Raw genomic sequence first — 25,497 nt, 5'->3', positions numbered from 1 at the left:
AACTTGCATGGAGTACTACCTAATTACCGGAGGAATTCTTCATTCCTCCTCTCCTTAAGTATCTATTCCGAAAAGCTGTCATTTTTGCAATGACAGCTTTTCAGAAAATAGATACTTTTCCCTGCCTGCTCTAATAGAGCATACACACGGTCAGATCAGACAACGATAACAATATTGTTGTCTGATCATCCTGCATGTGCTGGATGATCGATTTCGGTCATCCAGCACACCAGTAACCCCCGAATGACTATAACGTCCTATAGTAAACTGGTCGATATCGACCAGGTTGGACTGCATGCACGGGCGATGGTCGTTATCGTTATTGACCATCCATGACCGCGCATCGCCCGTCATTTTGGGGTTGGAAGGGGCCAAAAAATGGACGATATGAATGATAATGATATGATCATATCATTATCGTTCATATCGTCCTGCAAAGTCGTACCGTGTGCACGCAGCTTAATTTACCGCAGCTGTAATCAGTGCTGCACATGCGCCGTTACGTTCACAAAAGCGGCCATGCACAGCACTGATTACAGCTGCGGTAATTGTGTGTCCGTCCGCAGTGATATCTCCTGTGAGAAGTGTGTTAATGAATACTAAAATAACGGTAATTAAGGAAAATGTCCTTAAAACCATTATTTTAGTGTTGATGAATAGACCCCAATATCTTGAAATTATATCAGCTAATATAAATTGATATATATATATATATATATATATATATATATATATATGTTGCACTCTGCTCCTGTAGAAAGAAGGCACTCTCCAGATTGTTTGAAGTATTTTGGAATTTTTATTTGAAATTTTTTAATATGCCATCAAGCCACCAACGTTTCGATTCTATTGCGAATCTTTCTCAAGGCTGAGGTTTAGGCAATAGTAGTAATGCACTTACTGGGGCATCTGGTCAGTGTAGCACATGTTTGCTCAACACCGTCCAGATGCCCCAGCGCTGCCTTTGGAAGAAGGTGATTGTTAGCACCGAAACGGCTGTTGGGTATCATGCTGCCGGTCCTCTGCCACAGATCCTCCCATGATGACTAGACTCTCATGATAAGTACTCTGGGCCTGATTCAGAGCCACTCGCTCTGACAGAGCTGGGCTTTTTTTTTTTTTGGAGCGGCCTCTTGGGTAACCACCCACAGCTATAGCGAGTGGCCATTATGATGGTTGCGATGGTCAAGACCATCGCGACCATCGGGCTTGCGATGAGACCCTTGTGGTAGGGTCTCGTTCATCGCAAGCCCCAGAGAGCTTTCGGCTCTAACACAGCCGCCCCCAAACGGCAAGTGGTCCCTCGGGAACGCCTCCGTTTGGGCAGCCACCCCCCCAGGCCCTCCCACCAAAGGGTGCGAGCTGTCACTCAACATCGACAGCTCGCCCCCTTTGGTGCGAGACCCGAAGCGACGGATTGCCCGTCCCTAGCCGGGTCTCGTGTATGCACACGACGAACCCAGCTCTGTCGTGAGCATGTGCTGTAGGCCACCATTGACTCGGTTGCGAGCGCTCAGCGCTTGCGACCGGGTCTGAATCAGGCCCTCTGTTTCTCTCCTATTTGCACTTTTTGCACTAAGGCACTTTGAATTATTTGATCTGATGGCAAGATAAAAATATTTGATTATAAAACATGATTATTTTTGCATATAAAATGGAGTGCGGATTGTCTTCTTGGACTTTGGATTTATACAATACATTTGATCCGGCACCCGATCCTTTGATTTATGTATGAGTGTGCAGATTTGCGACCCTGTGTATTCTATCTATCTATCTATCTATCTATCTATCTATCTATCTATCTATCTATCTATCTATATATATATACACACATACACACAGTATATATATATATATATATATATATATATATACACAGTATATATATATATATATATAAATATATATATTTATATATATACGTGGTGACGCACGTACCTAATCTGGCTAGTTAGAGCCAATTTGAGGTAAGCCATTAAAGATTTTTAAATTGTAATTGTTTTTTTTATATGTATTCTTGTGTGGTGTTTGTAATAAACAGTAGTAGTACTGCACCATAAGAGTTTCTTATTTCCCCAATATATTGATTAAATCGTAATCAAACTACCACGAGGGACCTGAAGGGACAGCAGACTAGAGGGATCTTGTTTGGAAAGACACACTAGTGTGGAGATCCAGCAATTCTTCCATGTGCCCGCATATATGATCCTAAGGGTACGCATATATATATAGTTCTTTGAGAAAATTCCGTAGTCTCAATACTACTACACTATAAGGCGCTGTGTTCTCACTTTTGTTTTCCATATATATACTGTGTGTATATATACATATATATATATATATATATATATATATTCATACTTGCCAACTCTCCCTTGCTGTCAGATAGACTCCATGAAATAGGAGCAATCTCCCTGACTCCCTATAGAGTCTAGCAATCTCCCTGATTGCACCTTACCTCCATTTTATATCTGTTATATACTTGGAAGTAAAATAAATAATATATATATATATATATATATATATATATATATTCAATTGGGATCATCTGTGCCAAGTCCCTGCATTGCTTATAAGGCACACGATGTATCACTGTCAGGGGAATATTTATAATCGTTGCGGTGCATACAGGCCCCTGGGGAAGGGGGGCGTACCGCACACCCTGCACCCATCCTTTTTTTTCCATACTTACCTCTCCAAAGTCTCAGTAGCGCTGCACAAAACACCTGGAAAATGGCTGCCACGGCCATCTCCCCAGAATTTTGCGCATGCGCAGTAGGAAATCACCGGGAAAATGTCTGCCACGTCATTTTCTCTGTGATTTGTGGGCACAGACTAGCAGCCGGGGAGAGAGAGAAAGGGGGCCCTGGATGGGGAGTGAACACGGGCCCCCTTTCTCTAATAATACGCCCCTGATCAGTGTGTTTTCATCAACAAGTAGATCTTACTGAGCAACAACTGCTGCTTTGGGGTTTACATTTGGATGTAAATCAACTTTATGACACGCCACTCAGGCGGAACAGTACACGTCCATTATATCGCTGCGCTCATAGTGTTGCTTTCACAATCTCCCTGAAATGCTTTTTCAAAAGTAGGCAAGTATTTATCTATTCCACGTCTTGGAATACGCAGGATAAGAGGTTAAACCAAACTAGGTTCAAATACTTCATTTTAATTCCATGGTAGAAAAACTAAGATGCCAGTGGAGCCTATAACTCTTTTATTCAAACAATCAGTCGCCGTACATGCTGCAGACGACCCAGCTGATTGTACTATTACACTGTAATTATGAAGTGGACATGGGTAGCAAAGTGCAACGGGATCAGTTCGAATCAGTCGCTGGAAGACCGGCAGTGAAAATCCCGACAGGTAAGTATTTAAACTATTACTAACCTAACCCCTTCCCTAACCCTAACCCCCCGCAAGTGCCTAACCCACACCACCCTTCCCCGCAGCCGAAGCCTAAGTCTCCCGGGGGGGTGCCTAACCCTAACCTCTCCCCGGGGGTGCCAAACCCTAACCCCCCTTAGCCTAACCTAACCTTCCCGGGGGGTGCCTAACCCTAAATCCCCCCCTGGAGCTCCAAACCTAACCCTTGTTCCCTGCGGCTGTCCGTGCCCGGCGCTCGGCTTACCTTCAATCAGTATGCCGGGCATCGGGCTCCCGACGTAGGTAAAATCACGCCTGTCATTAGACCCCTGTCAGGATTAGACAGTCGGGAAGCCAGCGGTCGGCATTTCGACTGTCGGCTTCCTGACTGCATCCCAGTGCAACATGGTTAAGTGTTGAAAGGTGCAATTGGCATATATAGTGATGGGGTTTGATGGGGCCACTTATCTTAAAGAAATATGCACCATCTGAATTAGGATTTGGAACCAGCTATTATGCAATCATGCAAATGTATTTTTCAGGGGGATGTGCAATTGACATTCAGAACAGCATAGACTAGGTGCATTAAATGTTAAATAAATGATTTTTATTAATCTTTCAAAAGTCACTTTTTCTGTGTTGCATAATAATGTTTAGCATTACATAATGTGTATTACTATAGGTTTACATCCCTTTAAGATTAATTTAATAGAAATTCCAGTTCTTTCTTACAAATATCCAAAGTATTTAATGTTCTTCTAAACTTTCCCAGTAAGAGCAGTGTTAGATTCAGATCACTCTGGTTTAACTCATCCATCCAGCGTGCCTTATGTTTATTGATTTTAAAAGCTTTTAAACACTTTTTAAATTATAGAACAATTCTACAAACAGCATGAACCCTGGATGTGCTCTTTTTCTTTGGATTACAGTTTATTTCAGCAACTAGTGGTCTACATTGTGGTAAACATGTCCCTGTGACTTTCTTACTGGAGGAAATTTTCACAAAGCATCTAGGAAGTGTGTTGCGATGAGCCAGTCATTTCTTAATGGATTAAGCGCTGTCTGCCCAGTGCTCTTCATTAATTCATTTCTTTAAAATTGCTGAATATAAACCATGTACATCCTCGGGTTGTAAAATGAGTTCAAGCCATGAATTGTCTTTTATGCTTACTGACAGTCAACTTGTTTAGCAATCTCTTTGTGTTGTTGGGGTTTAATTGCCAGTTGAGTTACTACATGATCCTGATAACCAAGGACACCCCTGGTTTAGATGTACTTATTATCCCATTATTATTTATTTTCTAATTTAATTCACACCAACACCCCCCACCCCCCCCACCACCACGTTCTCCACCACTGTATGTAGCTTAAGCCAATATTTACACCACACAAAAAAAACACCTAGGTGCTTGTAAAAAAATATATTATAAAAAATATATATATAAAAATATAAATAAAATATAATAAGTCCATAAATACAGCTGCTAGTTCCAATAGAGGACTGTGATCAGTCCAACAGAATAAATTCAAGCTACAGAAACAAATTGTGCTTATAAAGTTTATGAAAATATCATACTGATATGGCAGAAAGCTATTGTAAAGACACGTTCGATAAAGGTTCAATATTTAATACAAAAAGGATTCCTATAATAAAAACAGCTGGAAAATATACAGTGAACACAAAATATGTTTCTTGTCTACATAAACAGTATAGAATGCGGTAATTAGTAAGGTTAATAACCCTAAATAAATGTAATATACTGCAAGTCATAAATCTTTGTATTGTATATACAGTATGTAGATGAAATTATTATCCACAAGATCCAGACACAGGCACATACTGTATGAGCTGAATGGTAAAGTCACTTGAAAGGAAAGTATTGTGGAATTACAAGTCCCAAGGAGTAGTGTACTTTAGTACCTGTAATAATACACAGGTGCGGACTTACAATGCGGGATGTGAAGTATATTCCCGGATGAAGCTCCAGCTGCTTTGTCTGTTCCCAAGTCTGGAGCATTTGCAGGTGGCCACCCGACGTATGATACCTCGCTGCCACTTGGAGATGCGGAGATTCCTTCTTGTGTACACGTGCAGCAGATTAGAAAGTTACAATGCCAACAGTGACCAGTATATATGTATTCTGCAGCAATACACTTGTATAATGAAAACTTCTCTGTGTGCCTGTTGTCCTCTTATTTGCTTTGCACCCACATGTGAGGATTTTTTGAGCTGGTGTCCGTACCATATCTTAAGTAAAACTCCTGCTCAGCTGCATTGTGACATCATGACCTGGCGTGCGCTACACGTCTGGGCTACAACATAATGGAGGCTCTGTGATGGAGCCAAGAGCTCGGAGCAAAATGCAACTCTGGTGTAATTTGTAGAAAGCCATCTCAGATTTTTGGTGGCTGCAAGCACCCCCAGGGGTTACAATTTGTGCGTAGCTGAGCCTGGAGTGCTTTTTCCCCAACCGGTGCCCCAGGCAAGTGTGTGCATTATATTACCTTCCACTATTCAGGTTTTATTAATGAGCATATGTTAAACTATTGTACGACTATGGACAATGGGCCTGATTCAGACCCACTCGCGAGCGGCTGTCCACTCGCAAGTGGGTCGATGTTCTGGACTGAGCATGCGCACGACGGAGGGAGCTCCGTCGTGCGCATGCGCCAGACGCGACGAGCGAAGGAAAGTCCTTCGCTCGTTGTGTCCGATCAAAGGGGGCGTGCTGTCAATGTTGATTGACAGCACGCCCCCTTTGGTAGGCGTGCCTCCCTGACGGGGGCGTTCCAACGGGAACGCCTCCCGTCAAAAGCCGGCCCACTGACATCACTAGTGATGTCAGTGGGAGTGATTTTGGCTCTGATAGAGCCAAAATCACTCCGGAGCTTGCGGTTGAAAACCTCAACCGCAGGCTCCGGCTCGCAATTTCGATGGTCGCGATGGTCTCGACCATCGCGGCCATCAAAATGCACGCTCGTATAGCCTGTGGGTGGTGACCCACAGCTATACGAGCGTCCAGAAGGACGCTCCATTTTCATGGAGGCCGGCCCTCATTCAGAGCGTGCGCTCTGCTCAGAGCGTACGGCTCTGAATGAGGGCCAATATTTTAAGGAAATTGTTATTCCTGCAAGAAAAATCTGGAGGTCAGCAGCTATCTGTAATTGTAAAATAAACATGATTACTTTATTTTGGGTAACAATATCCTTTCCTTTTCTTCCAGCGGATGGATGCATCGACTGGTCAGTGGATCTGAACACCTACATGTCACTAGCGGGAGAACCTATTCGAGTGAAATGTGCTCTGTTCTACAGTTATATCAGGACTAATTATACCATGGCTCAGAGTGCAGGGCTGAGGCTAATGTGGTACAAAACCAAAGGGGATTTGGAAGAACCAATTCTATTTTCTGTGGCTAGAATGAGCAAGGACGATGACTCTCTGTGGATTCACTCAACAGAGGTAGACGACAGCGGATTCTACACATGTGTTTTAAGGTGAGGAGAACTGTCAATACAGTAATGCATTTGAATGTTGCTGAATTGGTATTGTAGGTAACATTACTAAACTCCAATGCACAAATCATTTAATAATCATATGGTCTGGAGTTGGTCGATGGTGTTGTTGCTTTTCTAAACTCTATAATATACATAGATTATAAAAGCAACACATATTTGCACCTACAATTGTCAACCCTGTGTACACCCTACAGACACCAATGACGTGTATTTCCTAGCTGCTATCTATGTGGCAGTATGGCACTGATATCAAATTGGTCTCTTCTGCAGTACTTTGGGCCTGATTCTTAAGTGGGAGTAAAGCAAGAAAAAAGAGCAAGTAACTGTGTGCCTGGATAATCCATGTTGCACTGTAAGGGGTGCAAATACTGTACCTTTATTTTTTTGGCATGCAGGGTGAATATTGGCTGCTTTTGCATGTAGCCCACAAATGCCAAACAGCTTTGTTTTTACAAAGCAATTTAGATTTGAGTTAGAACACACACACATCTCAAATCTTAACCTCTCTGTACACTCGAAATGCCCCATCTGCAGTGCAACATGGTTTTACCAAAGTACAAATGTGCTCCCATCTCTGACCGGGATGCAGTCATGTGACCGGCAGCCACAAGGCCGTAGGTCACAATCCCGACGGCAGAATGCTGGCTAGGGATTATTGATAGGTGTCGAAATACCGACACCTATCATAATCCCGACGCCGGAATCTAGAACGACTCGGGACCGAATGAGGTAAGTACGGTCCGCACGTCCTCATAGCCACGGGGAGAAGGTTAGGTTTACGGCACCCCGGGAGGATTTAGGGCTAGGCACTCCTCGGGAGGGTTAGGCTAGGGGAAGGGGGGGTTAAGGTTAGGCACCCCCGGGGGAAGGTTAGGGTTAGGCACCCCCTCGGGAGTGTTAGATTTATGGTTAGGGGAGGGGGGTTAGGTTTAGGCACCCCAGGGGGGGAGGTTAGGGTTAGTCACCCCTAAAGGAGGGTTGGGGGGGGGGGAGGGGAGAGTTAGGTAGTCTACTCACCTCCGTCGGGATCTCCGCTGTTTGGCCTGCTGGCGTCGGGATTTCGACCACCGGGCACTCATCCGGCGGTCATTCTTACCTATCCCTCTCAGACCAGGACCTTTGACCGCAGTTTGTAATCTTCAAAAGTAAAGAATCATGCTTCTCTGGACCTACTTAGAGTAACAGTGGAATTGCTACCACTATAGATACTATAGGAAAGTTTTCAAACATAATATCCTGCACAGACTGAGGGTATTTATATTTGATAACAAGAACAGAGAGGATGGTGTCAGATAGAGAGTGTGATAACATTGTCAACATGACACCAAAGACCACAGGGGCCAACTCACAGGTGTTATTTTCACATGCTGTCCTTAATATTGGAGTGAAAATCTGTCACATACACAGGCACATAGCACAAGGTCAATTCCTTTCTACTTCAATTTGTTGATTTAAATCTGGCTTGTACAGTGTAAACAGTGACATAATGTACAGTGTCTTTAAGCTACATTTAGTGCCACCAGTTGCCTTTGTGTCTGCATTTACATTTATTAGGTTCTAGTGCAGTGGTTCTCAACCTAGGGTACTTGTATCCCCTTGGGTACTCTCAGTGATGCTTAGAATCAGGGCTTCTTGGAAACATTTCTGCAATGGAGGGGGGATGGGGGGATGATAATTACACACACAGAGAAACCTGTATCCTAGTGATCTCTGGCCTTCGTCATCACAGTAGGATAACGATAACAAAATGTAAAAGTGTATACATGTAAAAGAAAGCAGATTTCATAAATTGTAATTTGTGGGAAGTATAATAGAATATCACACATAGACAAGCAGCATTCATCCGGACTCTGAATTAAATAATCAGCCTATCCTGTAGTCCAGCATTTCAGATTTACTTCATTATCTGGAAAGTACAATGCATTCTATTCAATTCATTCTGTTCTTTTTCTAAACTTTTTTTTCTAGCACATCTATATATATTCATAATCTATGTTCCAATAGTCCTTTACTAAATTTTTCCCTGCTTGTTAACATAGATCTACCTGGTGTGTCACTCTCTGCTCTGGTGCTTCTAGCACACACTGATGAGACTCAACAGTTTGTTACATCAGCTGAGTATGCTAGAAGCACCAGAGCAGAGAGCGACACCCCAGGCAGGATAGAGGAACTGCACGGGTTCTGACAGGTGCAGGGTGCTAGAAGGAAGACTATCTATCTATATATATAGAAGGGAGTGGTTACCGCGCTCAACCCCTGGATGGTGTATTTGATGCTTGTGTGTCTATAGATCAAACTGGTATGTGGGTTATAATGTAATTTATTAATACAATACGATATGGACTTTTATGTGTCAAAGAATAAAGTCACAGTATTACACACAAATATACAAACATACAAGTGAATACATTCCGAATGGTACAGTTGCAGTAGGTCAGAATAAAGTATTAACACAAGAATATAAATGCCTGACCGGCAGTAGACGGCAGAGTGCGGCGTCCCGCAGTGCTGTTATAGTTAGTTGGCATGCATATAGAATAATGAAGTCGGTGGTTAGTGGTGAAAAACAAGGGATATGCACGATCCAATAAGGTGCACAGATCGGATATAGAAACAAATTGTTAAAGGGTTGAAGAAACGTGGCCAGGAATAGTTACTGTAGATGATGGTAGTGGCTGTTAATGCACAATAATTTGGATAGCTTGGAGAGTGAGGTAGAAACAGAACAGGGGGGAGGACAGAGTGTGAATCAGTCTCGGCAGAAGTGGATCAAGTACCTTTGCAGATAGCCTCAGTTCTGGTATGCCTTATTCGGATGGGGCGCTGGATGGTTGTCAGCTGGGGTGGTATGCCGGCTTCCCTGCAGTGTGGGCTGCAAATGACGTGCCTGATGCGGCCGGATCGTTGGGCACACTGGGCTGCCTGGATGTTGGCTGGTTCAGTCTGGCCACGGCTTTCCTTCTGTGGGTTAGTCGCGGGGGGGACTGTTCCTTCCTCCTAGCTGGTGGTGCTGGGGACCGCTGGCCTGCGTTCCTCCTTCGCTTCTGGGTAGGCTTCCGGAACTCCCGGTCACGTGACGCCGGGAGTTGGGGCTGCTGGATGGTACTAGTCGTATCCTGCTCGTATGTTCGGAGATTGTGGGTGTGGCCCAACGCGTTTCGGCCGGGTTGGCCTTCCTCTGGGGATGTGAAAACTCAGTCTCATCGGTGTTATTGGTTTATAGTGGTGCATGGGTCTGCCCCCTGTTCTGATAGGGTGGTGGTGCATGAGACTGCCCCCTGTTCTGATTGGGTTAGAGGCTGGAGGTGAGGTCTCCTGGTTATTGTAAGTGCATTGTCTCCTGTTTAATTGCTTGGCGGCCATCTTTCCGGAGTCTCTGTATGTTTCAGCTCCTATATGCTTACTGCATTGTCCAGCCGATGGGGGGTTAATCGGCCATTTTGTGGTGGTTGACTGGATAAGTAATATTCGTGCTTGCAGATTGTTATAAGTGCATTGTCTCCTGTTTAATTGCTTGGCGATCATCTTTCCGGAGTCTCTGTATGTTTCAGCTCCTATATGCTTACTGCATTGTCCAGCTGATGGGGGGTTAATCCGCCATTTTGTGGTGGTTGACTGGATAAGTAATATTCGTGCTTGCAGATTGTTGATGAACATCAGGGGTAATTATAGACAGTATAAAACATCCTGCATGGATAAATTAACTGGTATGCATAATAAATGGAAATAGGTTCTGCATGAATGCCGATAGCCATATCGGTGCACATCACATGACATATTGGTATGCATACCATGATAAACTTATGTTGTGCAGCAGTTGTATATGGGCTGGCATAATTGATATGCTCCTATAGAATTACTGACTCGTGAGGATTAGTAGTCTCGGTATGTGGAGTGTGGGTTGGATTATGATAATGTCACACGTACATTGTTAGTGTTTGGACTTGAAGGTAGATTATGGTATAGGCAGGTGTGTGGAGTGCTTGCACGTGTGTAGAATCTCTATTTGCAGATGATAGATCTCACTTCGTTGTCCACATTTAGTCCTCTTGGGGTTATTGTGTCTAGGTGGATGATCATTCTTAATTCTTCTTTGTTAATCAGGTTGTTGTAATCCCCCCTCTCCATCTTTGTTTACTTCTTTTATCCCTAGGAATTTCATTTGAGCTGTATTGCAATTATGGTGTTCCTTATAGTGTGATGAGAGAGGGTGTTCCTCGGTGAATACTTGACGATCAGACCACATACAAACCACTGAAAAGGGACCCCACTGAACAATTCAAAAAAGAACTACAAACACTACTAACACAAGGCCTGCAAATAGGAATCCTTAACACCCAAGAATACACTTACCTTGACATAAAACATCCCATCATTCCGGTATTTTATTACCTGCCAAAAATTCATAAAATTCCGACACATCCACCAGGCCGACCGATAATCTCAGGCATTGACTCCCTAACTTCAAACCTGTCCCGCTACATAGACACCTTCTTACAGCCTTATGTCAAAGCACAGAAATCCTATATCAAAGACACTACAGACATCTTAAATAAACTACACAGAACACCATGGAACAACAGATATTGGCTTGTGACAAGTGATGTAACTTCACTATACTCTATCATCAACCATCAACAAGGACTAGAAAGCATCAGCCACCACCTTAGCACTGACCCGGACATGACAGAAATACAGAACAAATTCATCACAGACTGCATAAGGTTCATTCTTACACACAATTATGTATGGTTTAACGATACCTATTTCCTACAGACCACTGGGACAGCGATGGGGACGAGATTTGCGCAAAGCTACGCGAATCTCTTTATGAGCACATGGGAGAACAAATACATCTGGTCCCAAAGCGAGCTTGGCGCAAATCTCGTCCTATGGGTAAGATTCATTGACGATATATTCTTCATCTGGGACGGCGAGGAAGAATCTCTCGTCAAATTTCTCGCATACATCAACAACAATGACAATAACCTAATATTCACTTCCCACTACAGCAGAACCAAAGTCGAATTCCTTGACCTTAATATCTTTATTGAAGATGACACAATCCATACTAACACCTTCCATAAAACAGTGGATGTCAATAGCTTCATCCTGGCAACCAGTGGACATCACCCCAACTGGCTGCAAAGTGTCCCCTTAGGCCAATTTAAAAGACTAAGGGCCTCATTCAGACCCACTCGCAAGCGGCTGTACGCTCGCAAGTGGGTCGATGGTGTGCACTGCGCATGCGCACGACGGAGGGAGCTCCGTCGTGCGCATGCGCCAGATGCGAAGAGCGAAGGACTTTCCTTCGCTCGTTGTGTCTGATCAAAGGGGGCGTGCTGTCGATGTTGATTGACAGCACGCCCCCTTTGGTGGGCGTGCCGGGGGCGTGCCTCCCAGACGGGGGCGTTCCCAAGGGAACGCCTACCGTCAGAAGCTGGCCCACTGACATCACTAGTGATGTCAGTGGGAGTGATTTTGGCTCTGATAGAGCCAAAATCAGTCCGGGCCTTGCGGTTGAGAAACTCAGCCGCAGGCTCCGGCTCACAGTGGCGATGGTCGAGATGGTCAAGACCATCGCGGCCATCAACCTGCACGCTCGTATAGGCTGTGGGTGGTGACCCACAGCTATACGAGCGTCCAGGAGGACGCTCCATAATTATGGAGGTGGGCCCTGATTCAGAGCGAGCGCTCTGGTCAGAGCGTCCAGCTCTGAATCAGGGCCTAAGACGTAACTGCTCCAAAATAAGAGATTATGACACACAAAGTGCTACCCTAAAATCACAATTCATCTAAAAAAAATACAACCCAAACACCATTGAACAAGCACGAACAACAGTAAGACAAGCTGATAGACAACCATTACTAGAATACAAACTCACAAAAGAACAAACAGACTCTAACACAAACATAAGTCTCATCACACGATACAATCAAAACGCCCATCAGATCAAACGAATAATACAGAAACACTGGCATATACTACTCCAAGACGAGACCCTAGCAGAAGTACTCCCATCCTGACCCAGAGTAATTTTCCGTAGGGCACCAGATATCAAATGAAAACTAACTAAAAACCACATTCCCCCAAGTAACCTAATCCAAACAACAATACCAACAACCAAGAAAATAGGAGGCTTCTACTACTGTGGAAACTGCAAAGCCTGTAAGACCACCCAAAACAGAAGCACAAAACCAATCGAAGAAATAACCTCCCCAGGGAACCAAGCTGTCTTCAAGATCAGAGACAGATTAACATGCAACTCAAAAGGATTACTTTACGTACTAGAATGCCCCTGCCCAAAATTTTATGTGGGAAGAACCATCAGGCCCTTAAACACAAGAGTATGTGAACAAATACGGAACATCCATAAAGGCACCAAGGAACACCCTCTCTCATCACACTATAAGGAACACCATAATTGCAATCCAGCTCAAATGAAATTCATAGGGATAAAAGAAGTAAAACAAAGATGGAGAGGGGGGATTACAACAACCTGATTAACAAAGAAGAATTAAGAATGAACATCCACCTAGACACAATAACCCCAAAAGGATTAAATGTGGACAACGAAGTGAGATCTATCATCTGCAAATAGAGATTCTACACATGTGCAAGCACTCCACACACCAGCCTATACCGTAATCTACCTTCAAGTCCAAACACTAACAATGTACGTGTGACATTATCATAATCCAACCCACACTCCACATACCGAGACTACTAATCCTCACGAGTCAGTAATTCTATAGGAGCATATCAATTATGCCAGCCCATATACAACTGCTGCACAACATAAGTTTATCATGGTATGCATACCAATATGTCATGTGATGTGCACCGATATGGCTATCGGCATTCATGCAGAACCTATTTCCATTTATTATGCATACCAGTTAATTTATCCATGCAGGATGTTTTATACTGTCTATAATTACCCCTGATGTTCATCAACAATCTGCAAGCACGAATATTACTTATCCAGTCAACCACCACAAAATGGCGGATTAACCCCCCATCAGCTGGACAATGCAGTAAGCATATAGGAGCTGAAACATACAGAGACTCCGGAAAGATGGCCGCCAAGCAATTAAACAGGAGACAATGCACTTACAATAACCAGGAGACCTCACCTCCAGCGCCTAACCCAATCAGAACAGGGGGCATTCTCTCGCACCACCACCCTATCAGAACAGGGGGCAGACCCATGCACCACTATAAACCAATGACACCGATGAGACTGAGTTTCCACACCCCCAGAGGAAGGCCAACCCGGCCGAAACGAGTTGGGACTCACTCACAATCTCCGAACATACGAGCAGGATACGACTAGTACCATCCAGCAGCCCCAGCTCCCGGCGTCACGTGACCGGGATTTCCGGACGCCTACCCGGAAGCGAAGGAGGAACGCAGGCCAGCGGTCCCCAGCACCACCAGCTAGGAGGAAGGAACGCCCCCCCCGCGACTAACCCACAGAAGGAAAGCCGTGGCCAGACTGAACCAGCCGACATCCAGACAGCCCAGTGAGCCCAACAATACGGCTGAATCAGGCACGTCGTTTGCAGCCCGCACTGCAGGGAAGCCGGCATACCACCCCAGCTGACAACCATCCAGCGCCCCATCCGAATAAGGCATACCGGAACTGAGGCTATCTGCAAAGGTACTTGATCCACTTCTGCCGAGACTGATTCACACTCTGGACCTCATTCAGAGTCGGTCGAAGCGGCCGCACGGTCGTACGCGAAAAGGGGCCGTATATGCATATGATTCCCTCGCAAGTTGCGTCCCTAAGTTCGGATCGGTAGTTGGCCGACCAAGGGGAGGAAGCGGTCGGAAGACAAAAAAATACGCCCCCTTCTCGTACGCATTGCACGTCATCTTCGGGCATATAAGGATTAATCGAGACCATCGGCAACCATCGGAACTGGTCGTAGAGCTTAAGGTTGACCATTCCCTCTCTTAAGCTCTACGATCATGTCAGTGTAAAACCCTCCCATATCACATGTGCCATGACGCTACTTTGTTAATTATGCACTCCCATAAACCGTATGCACTCCCACAAAACGCCGTCCGCATAATTAGGCACGTCTGCATTCGGATCTCCACTACCCCGTTTTCAAGCACCTTCCCCTGTTACCACCCACAAACGCCTCCATCTGTCACTCAAACTACCGACCTGGCTGTGTTCAAGGAGAGAGAAATTTCTGATCGTAGCGGCTAGTTTGCGCACGCGCATTGCGAACTGTACGCTTGCGCAGTATTGCAAACATCGGTGGCGTACGACCGTGCGGCCGCTTCGACCGACTCTGAATGAGGTCCTCTGTCCTCCCCCCTGTTCTGTTTCTACCTCACTCTCCAAGCTATCCAAATTATTGTGCATTAACAGCCACTACCATCATCTACAGTAACTATTCCTGGCCACGTTTCTTCAACCCTTTAACAATTTGTTTCTATATCCGATCTGTGCACCTTATTGGATCGTGCATATCCCTTGTTTTTCACCACTAACCACCGACTTCATTATTCTATACGCATGCCAACTAACTATAACAGCACTGCGGGACGCCGTCTACTGCCGGTCAGGCATTTATATTCTTGTGTTAATACTTTATTCTGACCTACTGCAACTGTACCATTCAGAATGTATTTACTTGTATGTTTGTATATTTGTGTGTAATACTGTGACTTTATTCTTTGACACATAAAAGTCCATATCGTATTGTATTAATAAATTACATTATAACCCACATACCAGTTTGATCTATAGACACACAAGCATCAAATACACCATCCAGGGGTTGAGCGCGGTAACCACTCCCTTCTATTTGCAAACCTAAGAGGACGAGGCACCTCTGTTCTACTCGCAGCACACCCCGCAACAACTAGTGCCAGTTATCCAGTGCGCAAGGGATCCATTACTCGTTTATACTATCTATATATATATATATATATATATCATACTTGCCCACTTTTCAGGGAGATTGTGAAAGCACCACCTATGAGCGCGGCAGTAAAGTGGGCGTGTACTGCTACATCTGCGAGGTGTGTCATAAAATTGACTTACATCCAAATGTAAATGAGACCCAAACAGTTAGTAAGATCTACGTGTTGATAACAACACACTGATACCTTGTCAGAAAATGCATGTAGCCATAGGGATCATTGTGCTTTATAACCAATGCAGAGAAATTGCACTGATTATACCATTTGAACACACACACACACACATACTGGACAGTCTGAGTGTCATGTTTAAAGTCCAACTAGATTGAGAATCTTTGGAGATTGAGATGTGTGTGTGTGTATAAGTTGTGCAACTTCCCTCCTAATAATGATATGACTGGCAAAAGCACCCTCCCTCCAACGTCTTCTGTGTATTTATTAGAGATGTGCGCCAACCCCCGTGTTTTGGTTTTGGATCTGGATCTACCCAGGTTTTGGATCTGGATTGGTTTTGCCAAACATCACCTCCGTGTTTTGTTTTCGTGTTTTGGTTTTGGATCTGTATTTTTTCTTAAAAAATCATAAACAGCTAAAATCACATAAAATGGGCCTGTTTGTGTTCCTACAGTATAATTAACCTCAATAACATTTATTTCCAGTAATTTCCAATCAGTTTTGACCACCTCACAATATTATTTGCTTAATCTAGTTAAGGCCAAAAGGTTGCATCCAGCTAGCTGGCTGACTAAGCTAAGTGACACAGTGGGCGGCACTAACATGTGGCAGTTCAGTTTCTAATTCCAACACAGATACAGTGGGTTATACAGTGTGGGCTGGATACACAATAGTGCACTTACTGTGACAGCACTGTCGGCAGAGCAGGGTTGCTGACAGTGTCCTCCTCAGTACAAGGAACGGCAGTGCTGCGGTGCTGGCAGTGTCGTCAGTCAAGGGTACCGGTGATTTCGGCAGTGCGGGGGTGCCAGCGGTGTCTTAGTGCAGGTTTGCTGGCTATGTCGGCAGTGCGGGGAAGCCAGCGGTGTCTTCGTGCAGGTTTGCTGGCCGGGTCGGAAGTGCGGGGGTGGCAGCGGTGTCTTAGTGCAGGTTTGCTGGCTGTGTCGGCAGTGCAGGGGTGCCAGCGGGGTCCTCATTGCAGGTTTGCTGACTGTGTCGGCAGTGCAGAGTTGTTCTCAATGCAGGGTGCCAGTGGTGTCGGCAGAGCGGTGGTGCCAGCGGTGTCCTCAGTGCAGGTTTGCTGACTGTGTCGGCAGTGCAGGGGTGCTGCTGGTGTCCTCAGTGTGGGAGTGTCGGCAGTGTCGACAGTGTGGGGGTCGCTGACGGTGTCCTCAGTACGTTGGGCAGCAGTGCAGGAGTGTCGGCAGTGGTGGTGTCGGCAGTGGGGGATGCTGCCAGTGGGGGTGCCGGCGGTGTCGGCAGCGGGGGGTGCCGGTGGCGGGGGATGATGGGCGCAATCTTCTTTTTCTTCTTTTGTGCTGTTTTCAATGGGCTTAACGCTGATTGGCTGAGAGCCGTGACAAACGGTTCTCTCAGCCAATCAGCGTTAAGCCCGCTGAAAACAAAACCTCGCGACTTAGAGGGGTCGCGAGGTTTTGCCTCGGGTCAGGGATCCAGGGCAGGGAGGGAGATCCGAGCTGCGCTCGGATCGCCTCAGATCCCCCAAATTCGTGTGGGTTCGGATCTCATAGATCCGAACCCGCTCATCTTTAATATTTATACTAAATAATAGTAATACTATATTTCTAAATATGTTTGTCCTACCAAAGCCATAGATGTCAATCTAACTGTTTTATTTAATCTATATTTTAATCTCATCGGACTTGTTTTTTTTTCTTTCTCTCACACACTGTATATGTGCACCTTATATAATGTTATTCTTTTTCTTTTTTTTTATAGTATGCCACAGCTGTGGTAGATTGAGCAGATATGAGCAAATAATTCCCTGTAAGTAGTGCTTAGCACATAATAAGGAGGTGATTGTGCCTCTTGCTTGGATGTTATTATATGTTGAAAAAGCATGTGTTTTGTAATGTACTTATCGGACAACTGATGCTTACACTAGCCATCAAGTCAAGCATATGAAAACATGGAAATTAAAGAGCACTTGCATTTTAGAATACAAATCTGTCCATTTTAATCATATGAAAATTATGGACTAGCACATTTTATAACTAATAATCCTTCTTTTCTTATGTAAGCCTTCACCCTTGTAACTGCAACATAAGCTCAGATTTAAAACAGCAGTTTTAACCAGTCACAGATCAATCTTTCGTAAAGCTTTGACAAACACGTGGAAAATTCATTTGATTTTGATATCTCAGAGTACAACCCAGCATGCCCTTCCTCTGTGCATCAGGAATATTCTCACTGATATCACTATGACAAGAACAATACATGTAATGATTCTGTGGTATTATGTTATTTCATACACAGTTGTATATATAGAGATCATTTTGGTGACTTTGTTGAAAGGAGTGTGCTCCTGCATTCTCACTACCTCCAACATCTGACAGGTAGGACTGAGCTGGTGGTCACTAGGACCTGCCAGAAATCAGACAGGCAGGCTCGACCTATGAAATATGCTACTGCATATGTGTGGCGCCACAGCACGTTTTTACTCCCTGGCGTTCCATGAGGGTGGGCAGACCCAGGAGACTCTCACAGTATAGAGCCATCAAGAGCCATGTATCTGAAGTACCGCAAGTATACTATACCACCACCGCTGTAGGACAGGGCATCACCTCTACCATTCACTAATGTATTAGTCACCACCACGCCTGATGCATTACAAGGCCCAGCAACAATCTGAGCTCCAGGCTGAATATATATATATATATATATATATATATACACACACACTATATGGACAAAAGTATTTGGCCACACCTGTTAATTATTGAATTGAGGTGTTTCAATCAGACCCGTTGCCACGGGTGTATAAAATCAAGCACCTAGCCATGATGTCTCCATTTGCAAACATTTGTGATACAAAATGGGTCTTTCTACTTCAGGGTCCATAGGGTATCCACAGGATACCTTGGGTATAGGTGTGACGTCAGTCGCAGGGCACCAAAGAGTTAAGCTTTCAGCCTCCCAGGATGCACTAGGTCCCCCTCCTATACCCCGCCCCCGGGCCAAGGCACCCCAGTTTAGTTTGGTGCCCGGCCGGAGTCGGGTGCACCTGTTGGAGTGGGGGCTAGAAGAGCCCCTGAAGCTTATTCTTCATGCAGCTGTGGCTGCACATCTGGATGAACAGCATGGACAGTCAGTCCTGACGTCCATGCTGTCTTCCCTACACCCCGCCGGTACCAGAACGCCGGTACTGATCCGGGGATGCTGGTGGGCGTCTGGGGTCACAGCTAGCGGTGACCCCAGATGCTCCGGACCATGGCCGGATTCAAGGGGGACAGAGGTAAGCAGCGGGGTCCCGCGGTGGGTCCCCGCTGATCACATGGTCCTAAGTCCCCAGGCAGGGGGCTCCCTGGGGACTGGCTGCAGCGTGGAGCCAGGCGACCAACCTGCGCTTCCACTACCCCCTGGGACAGCGGACCGCAGCAGAGCGGTAGCGCTGCGGCGTCCCAGGGGTTAAATGCATGCCAGGGGAGCGCGCCTTCCCTGTCTCACAGCCGGCGCCTCCCCCGCTGCACACAGCCCTCTCTGCATGCTGCCGACTGGTCCTGTGGCAGCGCTCCTCCCCCAGGCCAGCCTCCTCTCTGCTCCTCGGCGGCCATCTTCTCCAGAACGCATGGTGAACGCTGCTGGAAGCGCTGGACGGAAGCATCGTGGTCTGGGTCCCCCCGCATACCTCTCCTCCGCTGTGGTCAGGTCTGTGTATGCAGCGCTGTGTCCTACCAGGCCCTGTGTCTGTGTAGTTGAGTGATCAGCGCTGTTAGTGCAGGAATTGTTATTTTTCTGCATTGTATGTGACTGTGCTAGCGCTGCTGCCTGTAATCTTTTCTTCTCTAAACTGTCAGCTTTATTACTGTCCCTGTTCTTTCTGCTAAAGCCCTTGCGGTGCGGTGCTGCAGGGTGGTCTCTCGCCTATTTAATACTTAATTGGTGAGAGAGGTCACATACGTGGTGCCATCATGTCTGAAAGTGATTTTCCCCTCCGGCTACAGTGTACCACGTGCAAAGTACCGTTAGCGGAGGGGGAGGGTAGCGCGGAGGGCCTTTGCCGGCAGTGTTTGTCCATGGCGCGGCCTATTACGGTTACAGCACCGGTACAGGAGCCGCCCTGGGCTTGTTTCGCTCAGGCGTTAACAGCTTTAGTGGGCCAGTTAGCTCCGCAGCCCGCGTTTACTCCGATGGGTTTGTCCCAGCAGTCTGTGGTGTCGTCACCCATGCAGGGGTTCCCACGACAATTGGTGGTACCCCACAGTCTCCCTATTTCCCCGCTCCCGGGTTCTCAGGAGCCAGCGTGGGTTAACTCCCTGACAAGTTCTGTACAGCACTTGTCGGATGTGTTGCAAGGGGAGTCTGTGATGCGGTCTCATAAAAGGCCGGTGGCGTCTCTGTCCGCTCCTTATGAGGATGACGAAGGGACGTCTGATGATGGGGAGATTCTAGATCCTTACGATCAGGAACCTCTCCATACTAAGGACGCTGATGCTAAGTCCAAAGTATATATTCCTGGACTTATTCGGGCGGTCCGCACAGCCTTGGTGATTGAGGACGAAGTTCCCCCAGCGGCTAAATCTAAGTATGCCTTTTTCAAAGATGTGAAGGGCGATGCCACAGTCTTTCCTCTTTCGGGTCAGTTGGTGGACCATTTAGAGGAGGCGTGGAAACAACCTGGCAAAAGATACCAGCCGCAGAGACGCCTGGCGGTGGCTTATCCGTTCGCGGATAATTATTTTGCTAAGTGGGAATCCCCTCCACAGGTGGATTCTCACGTGACCCGTCTTGTCCGTAGTGCCACATTGCCGATGCCATCCATGTCCTCCCTTAAGGATGCTACGGACCGCAAGGTAGAAATCTGCCTGAAGTCCGCTTATTCCCTTGCAGGGGGGGCAGCACGGCCGGCTATGGCCATTTGCTGGGTTGCCAGAGCGATGGAGCGCTGGGCGGATTCATTAGAGGCTTCTTTTGAATCCGACTGTCCGGCCGATCAGGCGGAGTTGATTGGCAATCTCCGTGATTCGGCCACCTACATCAACGAGGCGGCTCTAGACATTAGTACTCTGGTGTCTAGAATTTCTTCAGCAGCGGTAGCTGCTCGTCGCACCTTGTGGCTGCGATCCTGGAAGGCGGACGCAGATTCCAAGAAAGGTCTGGAAGCGTTGCCGTTTACCGGAGAAGTTCTCTTCGGTCCGGATCTGGATAAGATTGTGGCCACGCTGGCGGCAGCCAAATCTGCCTGTCTCCCGTCGGCCGCTGCTCCTTCTGGTTCGGGACCATCGTCCTTTCGGTCATCTAGGGCCCAGGGCAGGCCCAAACCACAGTCGTTTCCTCGACAGGCTGGCCCTAAGAAATCGGTCAAGCCCCGGAAGCAGGCATGGAGTACCAGACGTCCGGCCCCCAAGCCAGATGACAAGCCTGCGGCCTGACGGTCCGGGCCTCCCTTTGGGGGATCCCAGGGTGGGAGGCCGCCTGCTACAGTTCGCCCAGTGTTGGTCGACCACTACGACAGACACTTGGGTTCTGGAGGTGGTTTCCCACGGATACGCCCTCTCCTTCCGGCACAGACCCCCGGCTCGCTTCTTCACCACGGGTCTCCCATCAGACCGGAACAAGGCTACGGAGCTGCGGAAGGTATTGCACACTATGCTCCAGGCTGGAGTTATAGTGGCGGTTCCATTCTCCCAGAGGGGCCAGGGTTTCTATTCAAATCTATTTTTGGTACAGAAACCCAATGGGTCATATCGTCCGATACTCAACCTCAAAGCACTCAACAAGTCTTTGCGGGTCCCGAAGTTTCGGATGGAGACCCTACGGTCCATCATTCTGGCGCTGGAACCTGGGGACTACTTGGTGTCATTGGACATACAGGACGCTTACCTGCATGTCCCTATTCTTTGGCGCCATCAACAGTTCCTCAGGTTTGCAATCAGCAGCGACCACTTCCAGTTTCGGGCGTTACCTTTTGGCCTGGCAACAGCACCACGTGTTTTCACCAAGGTGATGGCGGTCATGGCGGCTTCTCTGCGGCTGCAGGGAGTCCGCATGTTGCCGTATTTGGACGACCTGTTATTGGTGGCAGGATCTCCAGAGCTCCTGTTACGCCACTTGGACCTGACCATTGCACTGCTGCAACGGCACGGCTGGCTAATCAACTGGCAGAAGTCCACTCTAATCCCGTCTCGGAGGATTCTGCATCTTGGAGCCTTATTGGACTCGGGACAGCAAAGGATCTTCGTGACGGAGGACAAGATCTCTGCTTTACAGTCAAGGGTGCGCAGTTGTCTGCACAGCCGCCGGGTGTCCTTACACTCGGCGATGAGGTTACTGGGCTCCATGGTGTCGGTGTTCGACATGGTGGAATACGCCCAGTTTCACTCCAGACCTCTGCAGCACCTGATCCTGTCCAAGTGGAACGGGCTGACTCAGTCTCTGAAGTCCCAGACGATTGTGCTCACCCAGGAGGTTCGCCTGTCCCTTACGTGGTGGTTACAGACGACCCACCTCAACAAGGGACGTCCGTTCTGGGTTCCAAATTGGGTCCTGTTGACAACGGACGCCAGTCTTCGGGGCTGGGGAGCAGTTTCGGGTCCACACTTGTTCCAGGGCAGGTGGACGCCGACAGAAGCGGAGCTTCCAATAAATATCTTGGAACTCCGTGCGGTCTTCAATGCTCTCCAGCAGGCACAGCGGTTTCTCCAGGGTCGCCCGGTGCAGGTCCAGTCGGACAACGCTACCACCGTGGCCTACATAAACAGGCAAGGAGGAACTCGCAGTCGGGCGGCTCTCGTAGAGGTCTCTCGGATCCTGGTTTGGGCGGAGCGCAATCTTCCGGCCATATCAGCGGTCTTCATCCCGGGAGTGCTCAATTGGGAGGCGGACTTTCTAAGTCGCCAGGACGTTCATCCGGGGGAATGGTCCCTGCACCCGGACGTTTTTCAACTACTGGTGGACAGGTGGGGTCTTCCAGAAATCGACCTCATGGCGTCCCGGCACAACAACAAGTTGCCGGTGTACGGGTCTCGCACAAGAGACGAAGGGGCGTCTCTGGTGGATGCTCTGTCCGTCCGGTGGACGTTCCGGTTCGCATACCTGTTCCCTCCGGTCTCCCTTCTTCCACGGGTAATCCGGAAATTCAAACAGGAAGGAGGGACGCTCCTGTTGATAGCTCCCGCGTGGCCCAGACGGCACTGGTTCTCAGACCTTCAGGGTCTGTCCGTGGACATTCCTCTGCGGTTGCCGCTACGACCGGACCTTCTGTCTCAGGGTCCTTGCCTTCACCCGGACCTGACTCGGCTGTCTTTGACGGCGTGGCTGTTGAGACGGCCATGCTGAGGTCCCGGGGGTTTTCCAGCTCTGTGGTGCGTACCATGTTACGAGCTCGGAAACCGTCTTCCGCGAGGATATACCATCGCGTGTGGCATACGTTCTTCCAGTGGTGTCGACCGAGAGGTTATGCACCGCGGGAGTTTCGTCTGTCTCGGATTCTCGCCTTCCTGCAAGCGGGACTAGATCATGGGCTTCGCCTTGCTTCTTTGAAGGTACAGGTTTCGGCCCTATCTGTCTGGTTTCACCGTAGGATTGCTACAATCCCGGATGTGCGCACCTTTATGCAGGGTGTTCTCCGCATTCAGCCGCCCTTTGTTCCACCTGTGGCGCCTTGGGATTTGGCTGTGGTCCTGAGGGCTCTCCAAGGACCGCCGTTTGAACCACTGGGCTCAGTGGATCTTAAATGGCTAACAGCTAAGACTGTTTTCCTTCTGGCCATTGCTTCGGCCAGACGTGTTTCTGAGTTAGGGGCTCTTTCTTGTAGACCCCCTTTCTTGGTTTTTTATGGGAACAGGGCAGTGCTCCGCACTCGGCCCGAGTTTCTTCCCAAAGTTATTTCCCAGTTTCATATTAACGAGGAAATAGTTGTTCCGGCCTTTAACTCACCGGGTCTTTCCGTGGGTGAGGCCTCTTTGGATGTTGTGCGGGCCTTAAGGACTTATGTTGACCGCACTTCTTCGTTTAGGAAGTCGGACGCTTTGTTTGTCCTTTTTGGCTTCCGTAAAAAGGGTTGGCCTGCTTCAAAGCAAACTTTGGCAGCCTGGATCCGTATGGCTATTTCTGAAGCTTATCTTCATGAAGGCCTACCGGTCCCTCCTTCTCTGAAGGCTCATTCCACTAGGTCTGTGGGTCCTTCGTGGGCAGCTCGACGTGGTGCCTCGGCAGTTCAGATCTGCAAGGCTGCTACGTGGTCTTCTGTCCATACCTTCGTGAGGTATTACAGGTTTGACACCTTCGCCTCTCAGGATGCTTCCTTCGGGCGGCGGATTCTCCTTTCTGCACAGGAGCGTCCCCACCCTTAAAGGATACTGCTTTGGGACATCCCCAAGGTATCCTGTGGATACCCTATGGACCCTGAAGTAGAAAATATGAGATATGGTAAGAACTTACCCTTGTTATCTCTATTTCTACGAAGTCCATAGGGTTCCACAGGACTCCCGCCCTGTCGCACCTGTGCTGCAGATGGGCTTTGCTCTGGTCACCGGTTTTCCGTCTCCCTCTGGTGAGAATGTGATTCTTGTATGTGTCCAGATCTTTGTTCTCTCTCTTCCTTCTCCTCCTCCGGCCTATGGCTTGGTAACTAACTGAGGTGCCTTGGCCCGGGGGCGGGGTATAGGAGGGGGACCTAGTGCATCCTGGGAGGCTGAAAGCTTAACTCTTTGGTGCCCTGCGACTGACGTCACACCTATACCCAAGGTATCCTGTGGAACCCTATGGACTTCGTAGAAATAGAGATAACAAGGGTAAGTTCTTACCATATCTCATATTTTTTGAAGAGCTCAGTGACTTCAAGTGTGGAATTGTGACAGGATGCCACCTTTGCAATAAGACCGTTCGTGAAATTTCATCCCTGTTGGATATTCCACGGTCAACTGTAAGTGATATTATTAGTAAGTGGAAGCGTTTAGGAACAACAGCAACTCAGCCACAAAGCAGAAGACCATGTAAAATCACAGAGTGGGGTGAACGACTGCTAAGGCGCATGGTGCGTAAAAGTTGCCAACACTCTGCTGATTCCATAGCTGAAAAGTTCCAAACTTCCACTGGCATTACTGTAAACACAAAACTGTGCAGCGGGAGCTTAATGGAATGGGTTTCCATGGCCGAGCAGCTGCATGCAAGCCTCACATCACCAAGTCCAATGGCAAGTGTCTGATGGAGAGGCGTAAAGCAGTGGAAACGTATTCTGTGGAGTGACGACTGACGCTTATCTGTTTGGAAGTCAGATGGACGAGTCTGGGTTTGGCAGATGGCAGGAGAACGTTACCTGCCTGACTGCATTGTGCCAACTATGAAGTTCGGTGGAAGAGGGATAATGGTATGGGGCTGTTTTTCAAGGTTTGGGCTAGGTCCCATATCTCCAGGGCAATCTTAATGCTTCAGCATACCAAGACATTTTGGACAATGCTATGCTTCCAACGTTGTGGCAACAGTATGGGGAAGGCCCTTTTCTATTTCAATATGACTGTACCCCA

At 47.4% G+C, this 25,497-nt stretch overlaps 1 protein-coding gene across 2 annotated transcripts in view; it reads left to right on the top strand.

Annotated features, from left to right (window-relative positions):
* Positions 1-25,497, top strand: part of IL1RAPL2 (interleukin 1 receptor accessory protein like 2) — a 1,136,349-nt gene that overhangs the window by 526,845 nt on the left and 584,007 nt on the right. For both annotated transcript variants that reach the window (XM_088482887.1, XM_088482888.1), the window contains exon 3: positions 6,594-6,867. In XM_088482887.1, coding sequence (XP_088339013.1) covers positions 6,594-6,867 — 274 coding nt within the window. The remainder of the gene's footprint in view (positions 1-6,593; positions 6,868-25,497) is intronic.

Source organism: Taudactylus pleione, unplaced genomic scaffold (assembly GCF_031769625.1).
Source record: "Taudactylus pleione unplaced genomic scaffold, aTauple2 ptg000296l, whole genome shotgun sequence".
NCBI lineage: Eukaryota > Metazoa > Chordata > Amphibia > Anura > Myobatrachidae > Taudactylus > Taudactylus pleione.
The sequence above is the reverse complement of the archived record's forward strand: the minus strand, read 5'-3'. Positions and strand labels throughout refer to the sequence as shown.